This window comes from Pundamilia nyererei, unplaced genomic scaffold, assembly GCF_000239375.1.
Source record: "Pundamilia nyererei isolate P.nyererei 1_Seehausen unplaced genomic scaffold, PunNye1.0 scaffold00026, whole genome shotgun sequence".
Taxonomy (NCBI): domain Eukaryota; kingdom Metazoa; phylum Chordata; class Actinopteri; order Cichliformes; family Cichlidae; genus Pundamilia; species Pundamilia nyererei.
The window spans coordinates 1,219,968-1,236,776 of NW_005187427.1; the positions used below are offsets into that span (position 1 = coordinate 1,219,968).

Sequence of the window (16,809 nt, forward strand, 5' to 3'; positions counted from 1 at the left end):
TGTGTGTGTGTGTGTGTGTGTGTGTGTGTGTGTGTGTGTGTGTGTGTGTGTGTGCGTGTGCGTGTGTGTGAGGAATGCCAATTTTTTTTGTAGAGATGGAAAGCAAAACTGATGACAGGGAAGGAAAAGTTGGGGTGGTTTCTTTCTCCCTTTTTTCCAATCCTACAGTAATTAGTGCCCACCTTCAGTGTCATACTTCTTACAGGAAGTGCCTTCCTCCTCCCCCACAAACATCCTTCAGCTCATTACTATCCCATTACTGTGATTGCAGATGACAGTTCGGCACATTTACCTCAATAAGTCTCTCAAACATGTGAGCCAGTGGCAGGAAGGAAATGAGGCAGTCATCTTGGTTGGGGAAAATTACTTTCTGCAGGACACACAAGAGACACAGTCAAATGAGTTAAAGATGCTATTTTGACACAGAAACTTGGATTTTCAAGAATTTGTGTGGACGAGAAAATGAACACATTGCAACCAGGCTAATGAATCACTGAGCAAAAGACCATAAACAACTGGGGGATAGGTGTGAAAACATTTCCTGAGCATAGGTTCAGAGAGGAGAGGGTGACTTACATCTGTTACTTTAAGGAAGCCTGAGAAATCAGCTACCACGTTTCCATGGGTGAGCATGACTCCTTTTGGGTTTCCTGTTTGAACAGAAGGAAAAAAACTTATAATGAAATTGCCCAACAGATTTCACAACACATTTCCTCACTAGGAGCACACAGTCCTCCAAGTGAACACCAAAGGAATTCGGCTTGGAAAGAAAGACCTGGTTCAGCAGAATTTTATTTATAACTTGGAAGCCAGAAACGAGTCGTGTTAACGCAGCACCTTATACATTAGGTTATTAAACAGAATCCAGTATTATGAATATTGCAAAAACACATGCCAGTCTGCACAAACCATGCAAACTGCATGGTTTATTTCTAAAGCATATAGAAATAATTACATCACAGTTTCAACCTCAACTTCTCCTATTTTTTTCCTCCTCTCTTGGCATTTCCTAATAAGCACTGAAAAAACAGTACTCTCTGTTACTGTAATGCCCTCTTAATCTTATTCTCATTCCCAGTCCTTCCTTCACAATTTTAAAGAGTGGTTATTAGAAACTAAGGTTCCTCTTTCTGAGATGTCAGCTGACTCAAACAGCTGTAAGCAATCTTGTACGCTCAGTATAGACTAGATGTCGCAACAGCGCGGGAGGGAATTCTCAAGAAACGGAGAATGATGTGAGGAAAACGAATCCTCTGCTGGAGTGCCTGCATGTGTTTGTCATTAACGCCAGCAGGAGGCAGGATTTTCAACAGACCGTGGATGTGGGAGCTGCAATTTGCAATCTGACACTAGTGGGTCCTCACATGACCCTGTTTTTGTTCCCTCCTACTGTTGGTTTAAGTGGTCGATGGTGCTGTGGGGTGAAGCTTCTGAAAACAGAGCATTGTGGCCTAAGCCATGACATTTATGTAATGAAGGAGGTTGGGGAGGGGAATGGGTTAATGATTCTCTCACTACTGGATTATTGTGCTGCAATGAAGAACCTGGGTTTACAGTAAATGATACAGTTCAAAGTAAAGTAAATAGAAATTGCACAACACGAGTTACAATAAACTGCACTGTGGACTGACTTTAATAACTTACCAGCATCATGTCTCCTGTACACCTTTCTCTTTAAGGCTTTGAAAACATCACTGCTTTGAATAATTTTAGCGCTTTAAGTGTTTAAACAATACTATGTGAAAGCATCTGAAGTTAGTTAGTTTAGGCATTTTGAAAGGCCAACACTGTTTTATTTTTATATTTATTATTCGCGTGGCTTATAAGCAGCACCGAGCACCGTGAGTGCTTTTAATGTAAGCATTCTTGTCACACTCCTCATATTCACCACAGGCAGTGGGCACATGCTTTGCACTCAGAAAGCTCTTAGAAAACACAAGACTTGTGGTTTATGTGTAAACCTCCCTGCCGTGCAATAAGTCCAAATAGATGAACCTTATTTGTTTGTTTGTTTTTTAACAGGAAAGGTTTGAAAAAGCGCTACCTGTGACCTGCTGCTGCTTCTGGAGTCACTGGCCAACACAGTTTGATGAGAATACAAATCCTATGTGCTTCTTACTTAACAATGGAGTATTTTTATATCACAAACTGCAAATGTGACACATATGATATTTCTATAACATCAGAAACATTTACTACCTGTGGTTCCACTGGTGAAACACACAATAGACAAGTCATCTGGGGATGGTGGCTGTGAAGAAAAAAACAACAACATAACACTGTCAGATGACATGCAGGTTGTCATGAGATCAACTTCTAGCAGCTTCCTCAACAGCAAGCTGAACCAATGCATGTGAGTCTAGAAAACAAACATTTCCATATGTTAATCCTTTTTTGTTTGGGTGGGGGGCTTTTTTTGCCTTTGTGCACCTGGTAATTGCCCTCAGGGTGGATTTGTAGCCAGGCACCCAGCCCTTTACGGCATCTGTTTTGCATGCTCAACCCAGTTGTGCCCTCACTCTCTCTAATTTTGAACAAAAGGCAAAAACTAGCTTGACTGGTCAATACCTGTTAGCCAGAGGGCTGGTGCTTGCGTGTCAGTGTTCAAATTTTTACCTGTCAACACTAAGTAGATGAAAAACTGTCAGAGCTGTTATGATACATACACAGATACATCCAACAAAAATAGGTTGCTGTCTTCTTGTGTTCATATGTGAACATAACCCATTATTAGACAAATCACCCGACAGACTTAAGTGCAGTTAATCCAAAGGAGATCATGCGATATTTTGTACTAAAAACAGGCATGAACTTCACTTGTAATCAAAATAAGACATCCTGCAACCATTTTAGCCTCAGTTTTGTGTAAGTTACATAAATGGAGATGCTCGAGCAATGCAGAAGGTGATTTAAAATAATTCACGTTGTTTGGAAGTTCTTTTTTTTTTAAGCAGTTCCTGATCACTGCAGGTTTTTAGTCAGCTTTGGCAGAGGCTGGTGAGCTGCCATCTTTGTTGTTTTGATTGGGAAAAGTGTTAATTTGGCATAATGTTTGTACATTTAAGAATACTGGCTAACGATGACTTCGATAAAAATATTCACCATGCTCACCAAGGAAGTGAACTGGACTGATACGGCCATAGCACGCAATCATCATGTGATGCTCGCCAAGCTTTACAAAAGTTGAAGGAGCTTGGAAAGAAAAGCGTCTGGACTTCTTTAAGTTGCTTGAAGACGTTTCACCTCTCATCCGAGAAGCTTCTTCAGTTCTAAGGTCAAATGGTGGAGAGTCCCAGATTTAAGCCCTGTGGGAGTATCACCCCAAGAGGGACAATGGACCCCCTAACGATCCTCTACCTAATCACATGAGCCAAGGTGTGAAAACGGGTGTAGGTCACAATCAGCCAAGGTTTCGGATGAACTCACTATGTAACCTAGTCCCACCCTATCATGTGAGTTCCTGAGATCAGATGGCCCAGGATGTGAGTGGGCGTTAAGGCGTCTGGAAAGGGATCTCAAAACTGGATTATAGATGGCAGACAGTTGGTGTCGTAAACCACCGCCTCTGATGGCCTTTAGATGCAGATGGACCGCCGAATCTTGTCCCGTCGAGGTGGCTTTATAGGCACAACATAGAAGATCCACCTCAATGTGACCTTTGTCCTGTATCTAAAGGACAAAGGTCACTCCTTTGAGGACACCAATGTTCACATTTTGGACAGAGAAGATAGATGGTTTCAAAGAGGAGTGAAAGAAGCCATCTATGTCCACTGTGAACAACCACCTTTAAACACAGAGGGGGGACACTCTCATTGGGCTTAAATCTGGGACTCTCCACCATTTGACCTTAGAACTGAAGAAGCTTCTCGGATGAGAGGTGAAACGTCTTCAAGCAACTTACAGAGGTTTTTACAGAAGGTGCTTTTCTTTCCAAGCCCCTTAGACAATGATGAGCTGGATGACTGAGAACCTTCACAGACACAAGCTTTACCAAACCAAACTCAGAATTTGACCCATTTTGGTCCACAAACTTTACTAGCATGCCTAAAACCAGTTGTTTTGAAACTATTTTAGAAGTTTTGAAATAGTTACTTACTATAGGCTTTCTGTAGTGATCTCGACCCAGGGCCTGTAAAGAAACAATGTGAAAGCAACTTTAAATCACTGTATAATGCTCTTAAACATTATAGCTTTATTGTGATATCCTATAATATGGACTAATGTCTTCTGAGTTCTGTTGAGGATTTTTCTAAATCCAGGTTGCTACACTGTAAAAGAGCCTGCAGTGGTTACCACAATTAGGCTATAAGCCCCAAGCATTTGCAGCTGTGCATGGCTGAAAAGAAGGAAGTAATAATCAATGTGGGTCATACTGGTATCAAGTTATTTAAAACTATAGGTCATAGCTGTCAACACTTATGCATTTCTATATGCTTTGTTGCTGAGTTTGTGTTTGATATCATCAGCAAACTCATTCAGCCTTTTCATTTCTTGTCACGCATCTAGCAAACGAGATCTGCTGGATGAGGACAACACAAAACAAAGTTATGCGTGCTCTACATGAGACTGAGAATGAGATTACATTTTCAGAGACTGCGCTAACCTTCTGCAGCTCACGTACTGCATATATTGCATGATTTATCACTTTGACATAGCAAGGAATACAGCATATATGTTAAAATTCTCTTTGCTGTACAGGATCTGTTTAACATGTCGTTTTATTACAAGCTAATGACACCAAGACTACATATATCTATATCTATATATCTATATCTATATATCTATATATGTATATATATATATATATATATGTGCCGTGTCACAGGCATACCAGAGTCCTACATGTCTTACCTCCACTTCTTTAATGGCCTGCACATGGACACCGCAGCCCTTGCCTTGCTCCACGAGGTCAGAGTCAAAGGCGTCCATCAGGATGACTCTTCGCAGGGCGGGGGTCTCCTTCCGCTCCACATTCTCTAAAAGCACCCGAGCTTTGTCCATTTTGTCACAGATGACTGTGGAGATGTCAGCTGAAATGAAACAAGCACACAAGAGCACACGCTCCCTTGTGTGAACATCATCAAAGTAAGAAATAAAAAGGAACACAAACAAATGTGGAGTTGGAAATCAGTTGGAATTTGGTCACATCTTGAATTTACAAGGGTTCAAAGTAAAAATAATCCCGTTAATCGATTTTAGAGCTATCATTTGGGTTGCTGTAAAATCTTGAATACATATGTTATTTTTAAAGTTATGATGATTTTACTGTTCCAATATATTCTTTTCTTTTTTCAAGCACTAGCTTTTACACCACATGAAATTCCTATCATCTGTTCCTTTGCAACAGAATTACTTATTGTTACAATTACCAAATGTTTTAATGACACATTAGCTTAAATCCAGGAAGTAGCACTTTGTATGAATGTGACAAAGATGCAGTCAGCCACCAGTGAGGGGAGCTCTACTTCTCACACTGATACGAGTTCCTGTTTAAAAAATCCACACACACATGTTCTAATATGTCTCACAATGCCCCACAATTATTAGCCTGCAGACTGACAGCTGTTAAATCTACATTTCCTACTCAAAGCTTGTGAAGTCATTACAGTCTTTTTCATGTTTGTGTTCTTACCAGTGTTTATGATGAACCTTATAGCATCTTGGCCGAGCGTGTCATAAAGGGGAACCACCACCATCGAATATGTGTAGCAAGCCAGCTCTGAGATGATCCACTACAGTCAAACAGAACAAAAATACAAATAAATGTATACAATCTGAGGTCGGACTTTATCCTGCACTTGAAAACCTCAATAACTTTAAGTTCATATACTTAAAATTAGGGCTACACGCAGATTAGACAAAGATTGAGCAAAAAGAGTGCCAGTTACCTCGGGTCTGTTCTGAGCGAACACCCCTATGAACTGATTCGGATTGGGCTGGCATCCCTGGTGCAGAAGGCCTGAGCCCAGATGCTCTGCCCGGGCTGTCACCTATTTAATTGAAGAAAAAAAAAGTGAGAACTGATTGGACCAAGTGGAACAAAACCATACAAATCTTGAGCTAATCTTCCAAGTGAAAAAAAACTTTGCTCAGCTTCTGGTAGTATTGTGCAATTTAGCTAAATAAACTGACCTCTAATTTTGGAAAAAAGGGAAACCCAACCTTGTGTTAGTCATCTTTCTTTAGTTCGAGAGAGTTAAGAAACACACTTTGATTTTAAAGCAATATTCTGCTGTGTATACTGATGATTCACATTCTACAAATTACCATGATTGTGAAAGACATCACAGTAAATGGGGATTAATACAGCTGTGGAAACTTACATAATAACACACTTGATTTCGTGTTTCAGCAAAGGTCTAAGGCAAACCTTATTTTCCATTCTAGAAAAAAAAAAATTTCACAGTGCTTTTTAAGTCTCTCAATGAGTCTGTAAGACAAGTCCAGATTTGCCTGGCTGACATCCTGGAAATTGGAGTGAATGACAAAAAAAAAGAAAAAAAAATTCCACCCACTTTTCTCTTGTAAAATACGATGATGTCACAGATAAACAGGGTGTCGTATATCTCATGTGTATTGTAGATTTTGACATCGCTTTTAACAGAAAATTCCCTCCAGCTACCAGCATTACTTCAGTGACTTTCCAAGAGAGTGCCAGTGTCTTGTGCTCACAGATTTGTTGGAACCTGAAACTGCTTTACTGGATGATGGGAAGTTTTCAGTTATTCTGCTTTTAATAACTATTTCCACATGTCTCGCCAACTGTGCTGCAATCACTGGCATATCCAAGACACACACACACACACACACACACATAGAAGCGCAGAAGGCGGTGGAAGTGTAATTATTATATACAAACCAGTGCTCATACATGGCCCTGAAGATGCAGCTGAAATCAGCCAGTATAATACAAGTGACCAAGACTTTGTAGTTAATATATTCCCTTTTTTCCCCAGTCAGTTGGTTGATTTTATATTTATAAGAAATAATATCATACCCTTGTATAGCTATCTTAATCTATGTTGGTCCACAGTCATCACTGAGTCATGACATAAGTGATTATATCTCCTGCTCTTGGAACTAACACGCGGGATGGGAGACTGAAATTTTATAATATACAGGACTGGCTGTGGAAAAACGTCTCTACTGCTTACATAAACATGGAATAAATAGAGGAATGTAATTTTTTTTTATTGTTTATGAAAGAAATTAATGAGCAGGATAAAAACTGATTAACTGGTAACCTTGTATCTAAATTTACTGGCAAAAAAACAAAGATCCAAAACACAACTCCCAGCCGTATTCTTCTTTGTTACTGTCATGACTAAGTGGGACAAAAATAGTTTAGTTATTTAATTTTTCATATATATATGAAGTTAAAGCTGTGTATCCGGTTAGCAAGCAGTCAAAGTATAAGAAATCAATAAAGGGACGTGCTGCTTTTGAAGTGGTGAGCTATTTCACATCGGTGGCCAATCACACCTTACACCCCTGCCAATGATGTACTCTGCATTTCAGGTCTTCCGAATATAATCATACTTGTATTTTTAGATTGTTTCTGTGTGTCTACATTAAGTATGTGAATTGAAACCTCACCTCCAGGGACAAAGTCTTTAGCTGTGTTGAAGAGTAATATTCTTATTCAGCAACTTATACGAACAACAATAGCACCTCTGCAAAGTAGCTTGCAGCTTTCGTGTGTGCTGTGCAGATTTTGCAGGATGGAAGGTGAACAGCAGTTATAGAGTCAGTCTGCTCTAGCAGGATAGCATCAATCATTTCTCTTAACGTCTTAGCCAACTTAGGGTGGCAGACATGATAGTGATCTGATCTGAAAAATGCCAGTTAACATCAGACAAAGTAAGTCATAGTGTGGGATCTATTCTTGGACTTAAAGCAGTACTTGCCTATAGCACATATAAAGTAGAAGTGTTGTTTAGCCCAGTCAATATCTATATATAGCAAGGTTTGCAGACTGCAGTTATTTAGTAGCGCTCTTGATGGTACCAAATTTGGTTTTAAGGCAGAGTGGGTGCTACAGAGTCTCTGCAGTGCAAATGCTGCAAACGTCATCTGACTATAGTCTTACACTGGCACATGACAGACTAGTCTGCACAGTTTATACTGTAGTCAATCAACTGCCATTACAAAGACTGTAATGATTATGTCTGGCATCAGAAGTGTGAGGTGCAGAAAATCATGCTTGAGCAGCTATAATGTATAAAATAGTTCCTATAAATGTTGCTTTATCAGAAGTCTGGAAGCATTTTGTAGCATAAGGATTTGGTACTTTTCCCCTTTGAGGGGTCACCCTGTTTTATTCTCCTCTCAGCTGTTGTTGTTACAGGGAAAAAACATGTCCCCTGAATGGCACGAACCTCCTTATAGGACATCCATTTGTAAGGTTGGTTGGGGAGTCGTGAGCCTAAGCAAGGTCCATCACCTGTTGGACGCAGAAAGGAGACAAACAAATGATTAACTTATGTGGCTGGACATAAACATCATTAAGGTTTTTAAATCTAATAGTAATTTAAACACCTCAGGCTAACACCAAGGTGAAAATAACCCTTTCTAATGCAGAAATAATTTCGAGCACAGGCATTCTGTAGATATAGATATATACATGAAAACTTGATGATTTTTAAGTTTTGTTTTTTGCTTTTTTTCTCTTGTTATTTCAGTTACATTTGCATGTTCGAAATAAAATCGATCTAATTCTCTAATCTCTGAAATAGTTGTGAAATACCCAGACTGCTTGACTATCACTGCCTTAGACAAACTGACTAAAACAATTCATTTCGACTTCAGACCAACTAATGTCATTTTCTTGTGGCTGTACGATCTGGCCAATTATCGAAGAGCCCACTCTGACAAGTGTGGGGCAGGTGTGGTTTGAGCAATATCTCTGCATTGTGAGTCACTCAATTATATGTCTTAAACTTGCTGGCCATGAGCCCTGACACTGTTACCGTTAGCAACGCTAGCCATCGCCTTGGCAACCACAGGATTCATTTTATCTCCAGTAGCAGAGAAACACTATGATTGGAGGTTTTACAATCAGACCACTGCACTGTCACACTGTGCTGTCTGTATCACACTTCTGTGTGTTTGCGTGTGTGGGAAATTTTTACTGCAAGTCTGGCAGCTTAAACACGGTTTGAGTTCAGATCAGATAACTGTATTTCCATTCTTACATTTATAGCCTGCTTTATGTTGTACTGTAGTATGCTACAGATGTTTATTTCATCAGGGTCTCTGGAAAGCTAAAACCCCAAACCAGGTTTTGAATATTGGGCAAATGGAAATCTAATATTGTAATAAGATTAGATCATTTAAAATTATGTTGTAATCAATGTGAAAACAGTGCCAAAACAAAACATCTATTTCATTGTGAGAGCTGTAAGAGCTCATTGCTCTGCTTTGAGGTTTTAAATTTTCATTAACGTTTTACAGTCACGGCTCGTGTTTAGTTTTATTCTTTTTTTGTTTAAAGTAACACAATACTAACAACACATAAATAGGGAGATTTTTGGGCAGTGTGAAAATCTGAGATTATGACAGCCTATGTTATACACTGTAAAACGTATATGGACATATTCTTCATAGTCTTTTTAAAGAGTCTTCGGGTGATTGAAAGACAGGATTAGTAAATACAAGTACAGACAGAAAGGGATGAATGACACTAATATGGCTACATGTCATTTCATTTTTTCATTTCATTTATTTGTTCATTTTCAGGCACAACAAATACCTATATTGAACATAAAATGCACAAAACATGTCAGTTTTACAAGTGGTATTTAGTGAGATTACATGTTTTAACCTCTTCTATCATCTGCATTACTTGTTATTAAACCTGTGGTTTATAAAATGTACATGAGAACATGAATGAAAAAAAGAGGTATGACTCTTTATGAGAAAAGCTGAGCAACTCTAGAGGAACAGAGGCTACATTGAAGTCTGAAGCACTTTGAGTGGTCATTAAGAGCACAAAACCTTTATGTAAAGGCCAATCTGCAAGTGCCAGTCCAGTAACGTGGAAAGTTGGCATGCTCCAGCTCTCTCCAGCTTTGTGTATAAATGTTTCCACTTCACATCCTACCCACCAGATATATGCAGTCCTCTCTGAAAAACCTCATACATGGTCTTGGCGTCATCATGGTAATGAGTCAGCAGCTTGGAGGGGTCACCCATCATAGACCTGCGACCCCCATCTTCGTGCTGATGCACAGAGAAAGAGCGACAGACAAAGAAAACAGTGCAACACCATCAGTCATTTCTATGGCTTTTTCTTCCCTCTAAATTCTGAGGGTATAAGATCTAATTTTTCTCCCTTGTGAAAACACTGTCAAATAGATACCCGAGCGTGGAGGAGTTTAGGAAGAAATTTGTCTAACTTTTCCTCTAAGAGATAATCCATCTCTTTTGTCAGCTAACAAATGCCTATAAAAATATGTGAGCTGCTAAGCTTCCTCTGTGTTTAGACTGCAGACACATTCTGGATGACTAGAGCTCATTCCCATAAAGAAAACAATAGTAGATGCAAATTCCACTTTGTAAATGAGTCATTTAGCCTGAAAGGACTGAACAGATTAGGCAGCCAGGACTCAAGACACACTGTACACTACATGCTTGTACTGTGCCTTGTGTCACGTATAGGTATATATATATATATGTATATGAAAAAAGAGAAAACAAGCCTCTCGAGGTTTCACATTACACTACAACATGATGCTGCAGGGTAAGGCTGGTATTCGGAGGCCTGTGGTGCAAAGTATGGGTGAAAAACCTAGTGTTTGGTTTCACTGGTATGGTGGTTAGTTTAAACCAGTAAAAGGGTTTAAACTAAGGGCACAATTTCCCCTTAGCGCTTCAGTATTAACTAAAAGTCAAGTCGAAGTAGAATTTGTTGGTTGCTCTATCTTTTAGCTCTCTATTTCCCAAATACAGGAAGTTGCGTAGTGTATGCTTGTGAAGGACTGTGTTTCAATCAAAACAATAAAAACCACACATCTGCTAAAAGCTACAGTACGAGAGTTTTTGGCATATTATGGAAACTGTTACAGTAACAAGGCATGAAAGGCTACTTTCGATGTTTGATTTTGCTTACATTTGTACTACTGTGGTTTCCATTACTGCCTGTTATTAGAAAAGAAGAGGAGGAGATCAGAAGGCCATCTGTCGTAACGAGCTTCAGATGCTTAGAATAACCTGACAGGTATAAGCTAGGGCAAAGAAAACTAAAATACTAGCCTTTATTGTTAGACACAAAGCCTAGTGTCGTCACTGGCTGCTAACAATTGAAGGTGACCTACATGAGTGCATTAAAACAAAACAAAAGAAAATCCACAGAGAGTACTGATCGACCCCATTTTACTGTGAAGGACTAAACTAACATGAAAAATATCTACTACTTGTGCCTGAATGTCCAAACATGTCTATGTTACTGAAAGCATTTGGGAATGCAAAACTTAACGCTTTTATGGACCTGTGAATATCTCACCGGCACTTCTTCAGACTGGTGCAGAAGGCTGCAGGGGGGTTTGATGGGACGGGGTCTGGTGGCTAACCAGTACGCCAGCACAGCTGTCAGAGCGCCGATGCCCACAAGCGTGGAGGTCGGCAGGGAGCGGAAGAACTGACCGAGCTCGTCCATCTCCGGTATCCTCAGGCCACTCATCATCTCCTGGGCCTGCATCTTCTCCATCAGGGTGGAACTCAGCTCTGCAGAAGGGACAAGGCAGTCTTTTACTAATGATTTCTTACAACGCCTTTCAAACCATTATTCATTTTTCTTAAACACTACCTGCTAAGGAGGAGGGTAAATCAATATTTTACTCAATGTTTGGTGGGATCGATTCCCCTGGAATCAAAAGTAATTTAAATCTATTTAGCTGAAATTATGATGTATACTTACCTACAAATCCTTGCTGGTCAATACATTAAGTAATAATTAAAGAAAAATAAGTATGAAGAAATAATTATATTGTAAGTAGTAGCGTAATAGTGTGTAACTTCTGGTATTTCACAGGAAAGGTATAATTATACTGTAACTTTAAGTAGTGTTTCACTTCCTGGAAGCATTTGCAGTTAAATATAATTACATGAAATTTTAGGTAAAACACAATGAGATTGCCTGTAATCCTAGAGGAATCATATATTATTATATGAGCCATATAATAAAGTGCTACTGATTGTTTTGTTTATATGACAAATCAACAATCCTTAAAGCTGGATCAGGTGTTCTAGTGAAGGTTTATACGAACTTAGAGACTTTACTACTACTGCTGATAAATAACACATATTCTGACACTACATAAATCTTATTTTTTAATGGATTGCGTTCTAAATCTCACTAATAAATGAAAAACTTCTGCTTGTTTCATCCATCAATATCAGATTTGACAGGTGTATTGCTTTCAGATAATCACATTTTTGGGCACTAATCCTTGTTACTTGCCTGAAAAAGGCAAACAATACACTAACATGACCTCATATTTCTGTCTCAAGTCTCTTTCTTCTGCATCCTTATAATGATGTCAGCAGTTAACGCTGCTTATAGATAAACCGCCACTGACTGCAGTATCTACTTGTTACATATACTAATATGTGCAAGCCTATTCTTTAGTTTTTTTTAAACCAAGGGATGGCACTTGTGCTTTTTTTTTCATTGCATGTGAGGAAAACCCACATGTGCACTTTCCACACAGAATGTCTGCGCTTCAAGGAAAAAAGGAAGAAGGGTTAAAGCAGACAAAACCACTGTCTGGTAGCTGTTAGTAGTCTGCAGCAATAAGCATAAAAATTAAAGAGGTGTAAAATACTTAATCTTTCACTTCCACAGTTAAGCTGTGAAGCTAAATCTGAAATTTTTTTTAAAAAAAATTGGTTTGTTTCTTCTTCTTATTCGTCTTCTCCATGTCTCTATGGTCTTTTTAGAACATTAAAAGTATACTCTCGGGCTTAATGTGAGGTCAAATGCCAGTTTGTTAACGAATCTCTATATAATATCTATTCAGTTACCTAAAACCAAACAGGAGTATTTATTTTTCAGATTAAATCAAGGTCTTGTGAATCACAGCTTCTCAAACACGCATGAAACTATACAAATTTTTATTGAGTGCTACTTCTAGACTTTTTCATATTTCACATAACAGTTCACATTTCATGCCACTGAAAAGGATGTGATCATGTAAGCTCTTTAACAACTTCACATGTGAACCAGCTTCCTAAGATGAAGACTGAGACATTTAAAACACAACTAGAAAATTAATCCCTCCCACTAATTTCTCAGACTTGTTTCCATCACTTTATGACAGGTTTTTGTGGCTATACGTGGGCATATTTGACCTCGCTACTCCTTCACCGAAGCGAAATGACCTGAAACACTTAATTTATACTCAAAAGCTGGTGTTTGAGGGGTCTCACCCCCACATTTCTCATTTTTACTGTAAAAGAAGGCCAGGAGAGATTATCTATACTGATGACTAGAAAGGACAGCGGTTAAACCGTAGTGGAATAGTTGCACAGTCATACACACACACACACACACACACACACATATCAAGAAATACATAATTTATCCAAGGGGGCGGCTGGCTGTAGTGCTGAGTGGGGAGGGGGTTTCCTTCCCTCCCCTAGGACATGAGTCAGAGACAGCACCATCTGATCTAATGAACTGTCGGGGCAGTGCTACAATTAACAGCCAATCAGACACTTCCTGTCTCGTCTCACTGTCTGTCTGCCTCTCACTCTCATGCATGTCTCTCTCCCGACATGCATGCACAGACACAAACACCAACAGACAATGAAGCTGGTAAGTATAAATACATCAGGTCGTGGGAACGCTGACTTCCTCATTCACCTGTCATTTTAGAGCGGAACCACTATTTTGTGCACTAAACTACTAAAGTGAGGCGGAATCACATGAACCCACATGATGCTTTAAAAACTTTCCAAAAATTAGCTGAATTTAGAAGACATAAAACAACTACCATCTTTTTCTATTTATCCAAAATAGTAAAAATACAAAGGGAGAAAAGTAAATAATGGGCTTATTGCATCTGGCCACATGATCCTGACACTATCCCCTGAATAGCCTGACTTGAGAGTGCATTTTAAAAACCTCGTCTACACTGGAGGGTACACAGTCCAGATTATGAAGCAATTAATCTTTTATCTATTTCTGCAAATTTAAACAAAAGAAAAAAAAAGTGTGAATCAGCCAAATATCCACTTAGTGTTTGCATAATGCACATTTCCATTGGGTTGCTAAATTCCCATCAAAGAGATATCATCTATAGGTGTTGCACCTTATGAGTCACGCTGGCTGCAATCATTTCAAAAGGCCGATGACGGAAAACAAAACTGACAGTCAAAATTTCAAAAGTAACACCTAATACCCGTTGTGAGTCTCCTCAACTGACAGTGTGTAAGTGTAAAATAGTCTTCAACTGCTTAAAGCTTGATTAGCCTGGAAGATGGAGAAACAGGTGCTGCGTGTGTTAACGTAAAGAAACATGTGCACTGCTTCCTGCACTCTTACGAAGCTTAAATTCAAAATGCACTTCGTCCAGGGTCATGCATGCAGCTGTATTGCTACTCAAAGTTGAAATGATATACTTTACTGTCACAAAGTCATCACAAACTCGACCTTTTTAGTCTTGCTATATATGAATACATGCTCACAGATATTATTACAACCCCGTGACCACACTTTCACCCTACAGTATCATTTTTCAGTTGATACAACCGCAAAAACACACCGACACCCTGATGCTAACGGCAGTCAGTTGCTACAGTCATTTGTAAAGCCCCACTGACATATGACAGCACGTTAAGATACAGTAAGCTGGTACTCATCACTTCCTCTGCTTTAATTCAGGCCTGTTGCGCAATGTCTTCATCTCATCTGACACTGCCATCCCATTTTTATTTTTTATTTTTTTGGCTAGAGTCCTCTAAATTGAGTCCAGTTTCTGCTCACACAGAAACTATCACCTGTAAGTGAGAAACCGCAGCATCCCTCTCGTGTCTGAAAACAGTACCGGCCCTGTAATAACGCAGTTGTCCGTAGTTCTCTTTTTTCTGCCGCACTTCTCAGATATTTTCTCTCTTTCTGTTGACCTTTTTTAAAATCTGAAATGTTCCAGTAATAATGAGGGGGAAATTAAAGCAGCTCAACTACCGGGAAAAGTTTAGCACAATAAGTAAAAGCTGCCACTTCATAATGGCTCTAAATCACACTGCACTGATTGCTCGCATTTGTGTGGATACTAAAGCAGTTAGGCTGTCAGAGCTAATTCTATAATTAAATGTCCAGAGCCACTGAGCTGCCTGTTGTGTGCAGCTGGATTCAGTAAGACTGGATCTTAGTGAAGACGGTAAAAGTTGATTGAAAAATCAAGACAGACAGAAGATTTTAAAAGTTAAAAATCATTAGATATGGAGGTAAAATTATAAAACAAATACTTACATGTCAAAAAGAAAGAAGGTTTTTCTTTATGTTTGGGTAAAGATTAACCATTAGGGGAATATATTTTAGGAAATACTCTTATTTATCTTCTTCCTAAGAACTACATGTGCACACTGACACCATTCATATCTGTTAAGCATTACTCTGAGCTTCACTGGGGGGTGGGAAACAGACAGAAAAATGTAACTTATGTCTGCCAGCACCTCTAAATCACAAAGTACAGAGCCAAACATTTCATTATGAAACAGTCTGATTTCTTTCTTCTGTAATTTAAATGAAGGCTGGAAGTTTCAAGCTGGTCCAAATCTGGTTGAAATTTAATGAATGTTAAACAACATCTGGGGGACTGAGATGTGTCTGTTGTGTCTTGTTGACAGATTTTGAAACCAAAGTCCAGAAGACCTCCGTAAACATTTATAGACCGCCAAGGCAGTAATTAGATCAAACTGCGGCTGTATCACGAATGAATTGTTTTGTGTCCTGTGACTAATGTGGCTTGGCTGCAGCGAAGAGTCGCAGTGGATTGGTGGAGTGGCGTTTCCAAAGAGAGGCAGCGGAGGGGGAACAGCATTCGACCTGCTCTAAATATAGACAGACTTCATAACCCACTGACACCACTGTGCAGCTAGCTGGAATAAAGGAGGCAGAAAAGAGAGAGTGGCTGGTTATAAAAGCATCACTGTGCAGATGTCGTCTTCTTCGGTCTCAGCTAACTGAAGGTTTCCCCAACTTTTTAAACAGTATATTTGCATAATGACTGAAACTAGCACCAGTGATGAATAATGGGCTGTGAGTTGAGTTTCTTGATCATTAATATGCAAATTGCCATGACCACTGATAAGCAATCACAGCCTTGTAAGATGGCGAAAGAAATACCCTTAGGCCTACTCTGCGATTCAGAGATGGTCTTTTCCCTTTTCATGTAAAAGCCCTCCTTGATTCCCTGCTCAAACCGGCGTTCCTCCCTGTCCAGGATGTGTACATCCTCATCATTGAAAGAGGGGTCACTGGCCTGTAGGTGTAGCCTGAGACTGAAGTAGTCACTTGGAAGAGCGAAGAAACACTTCTCCCACTACAAAATGCTACGTCCAGATGAACAGAATCAACTTTTTGGGATCAGTGATGCAGAAATACAGACGCACAGATACGCGCCGTCTCAATCTGGAGACAATAAAGAAGACTAGACAGAACTGGGAACACTGAGGGTGGGTGAATATCACTAAAAATATGACTTCATAAATCTAAAATTAACATTCTTTATCAGATTTCATTTTACTCTTCTACACATCAGATCTAAAAAGACTTACGATGAGGAAAAGTCTCGAGTTACAGGC

General features: G+C 39.3%; 1 protein-coding gene across 2 annotated transcripts in view; it reads right to left on the reverse strand.

Moving 5' to 3' along the window:
• acsl6 (acyl-CoA synthetase long chain family member 6) overlaps positions 1–16,809 on the reverse strand; it is a 34,832-nt gene that overhangs the window by 11,128 nt on the left and 6,895 nt on the right. For both annotated transcript variants that reach the window (XM_005727734.1, XM_013909524.1), the window contains exons 2-11: positions 11,504–11,724; positions 10,107–10,221; positions 8,379–8,443; positions 5,889–5,990; positions 5,633–5,732; positions 4,852–5,030; positions 4,097–4,129; positions 2,200–2,251; positions 577–650; positions 293–370 (exon numbers count right to left, since the gene is read on the reverse strand). In XM_005727734.1, the coding sequence (XP_005727791.1) occupies positions 293–370; positions 577–650; positions 2,200–2,251; positions 4,097–4,129; positions 4,852–5,030; positions 5,633–5,732; positions 5,889–5,990; positions 8,379–8,443; positions 10,107–10,221; positions 11,504–11,724 (1,019 nt within the window). The remainder of the gene's footprint in view (positions 1–292; positions 371–576; positions 651–2,199; positions 2,252–4,096; positions 4,130–4,851; positions 5,031–5,632; positions 5,733–5,888; positions 5,991–8,378; positions 8,444–10,106; positions 10,222–11,503; positions 11,725–16,809) is intronic.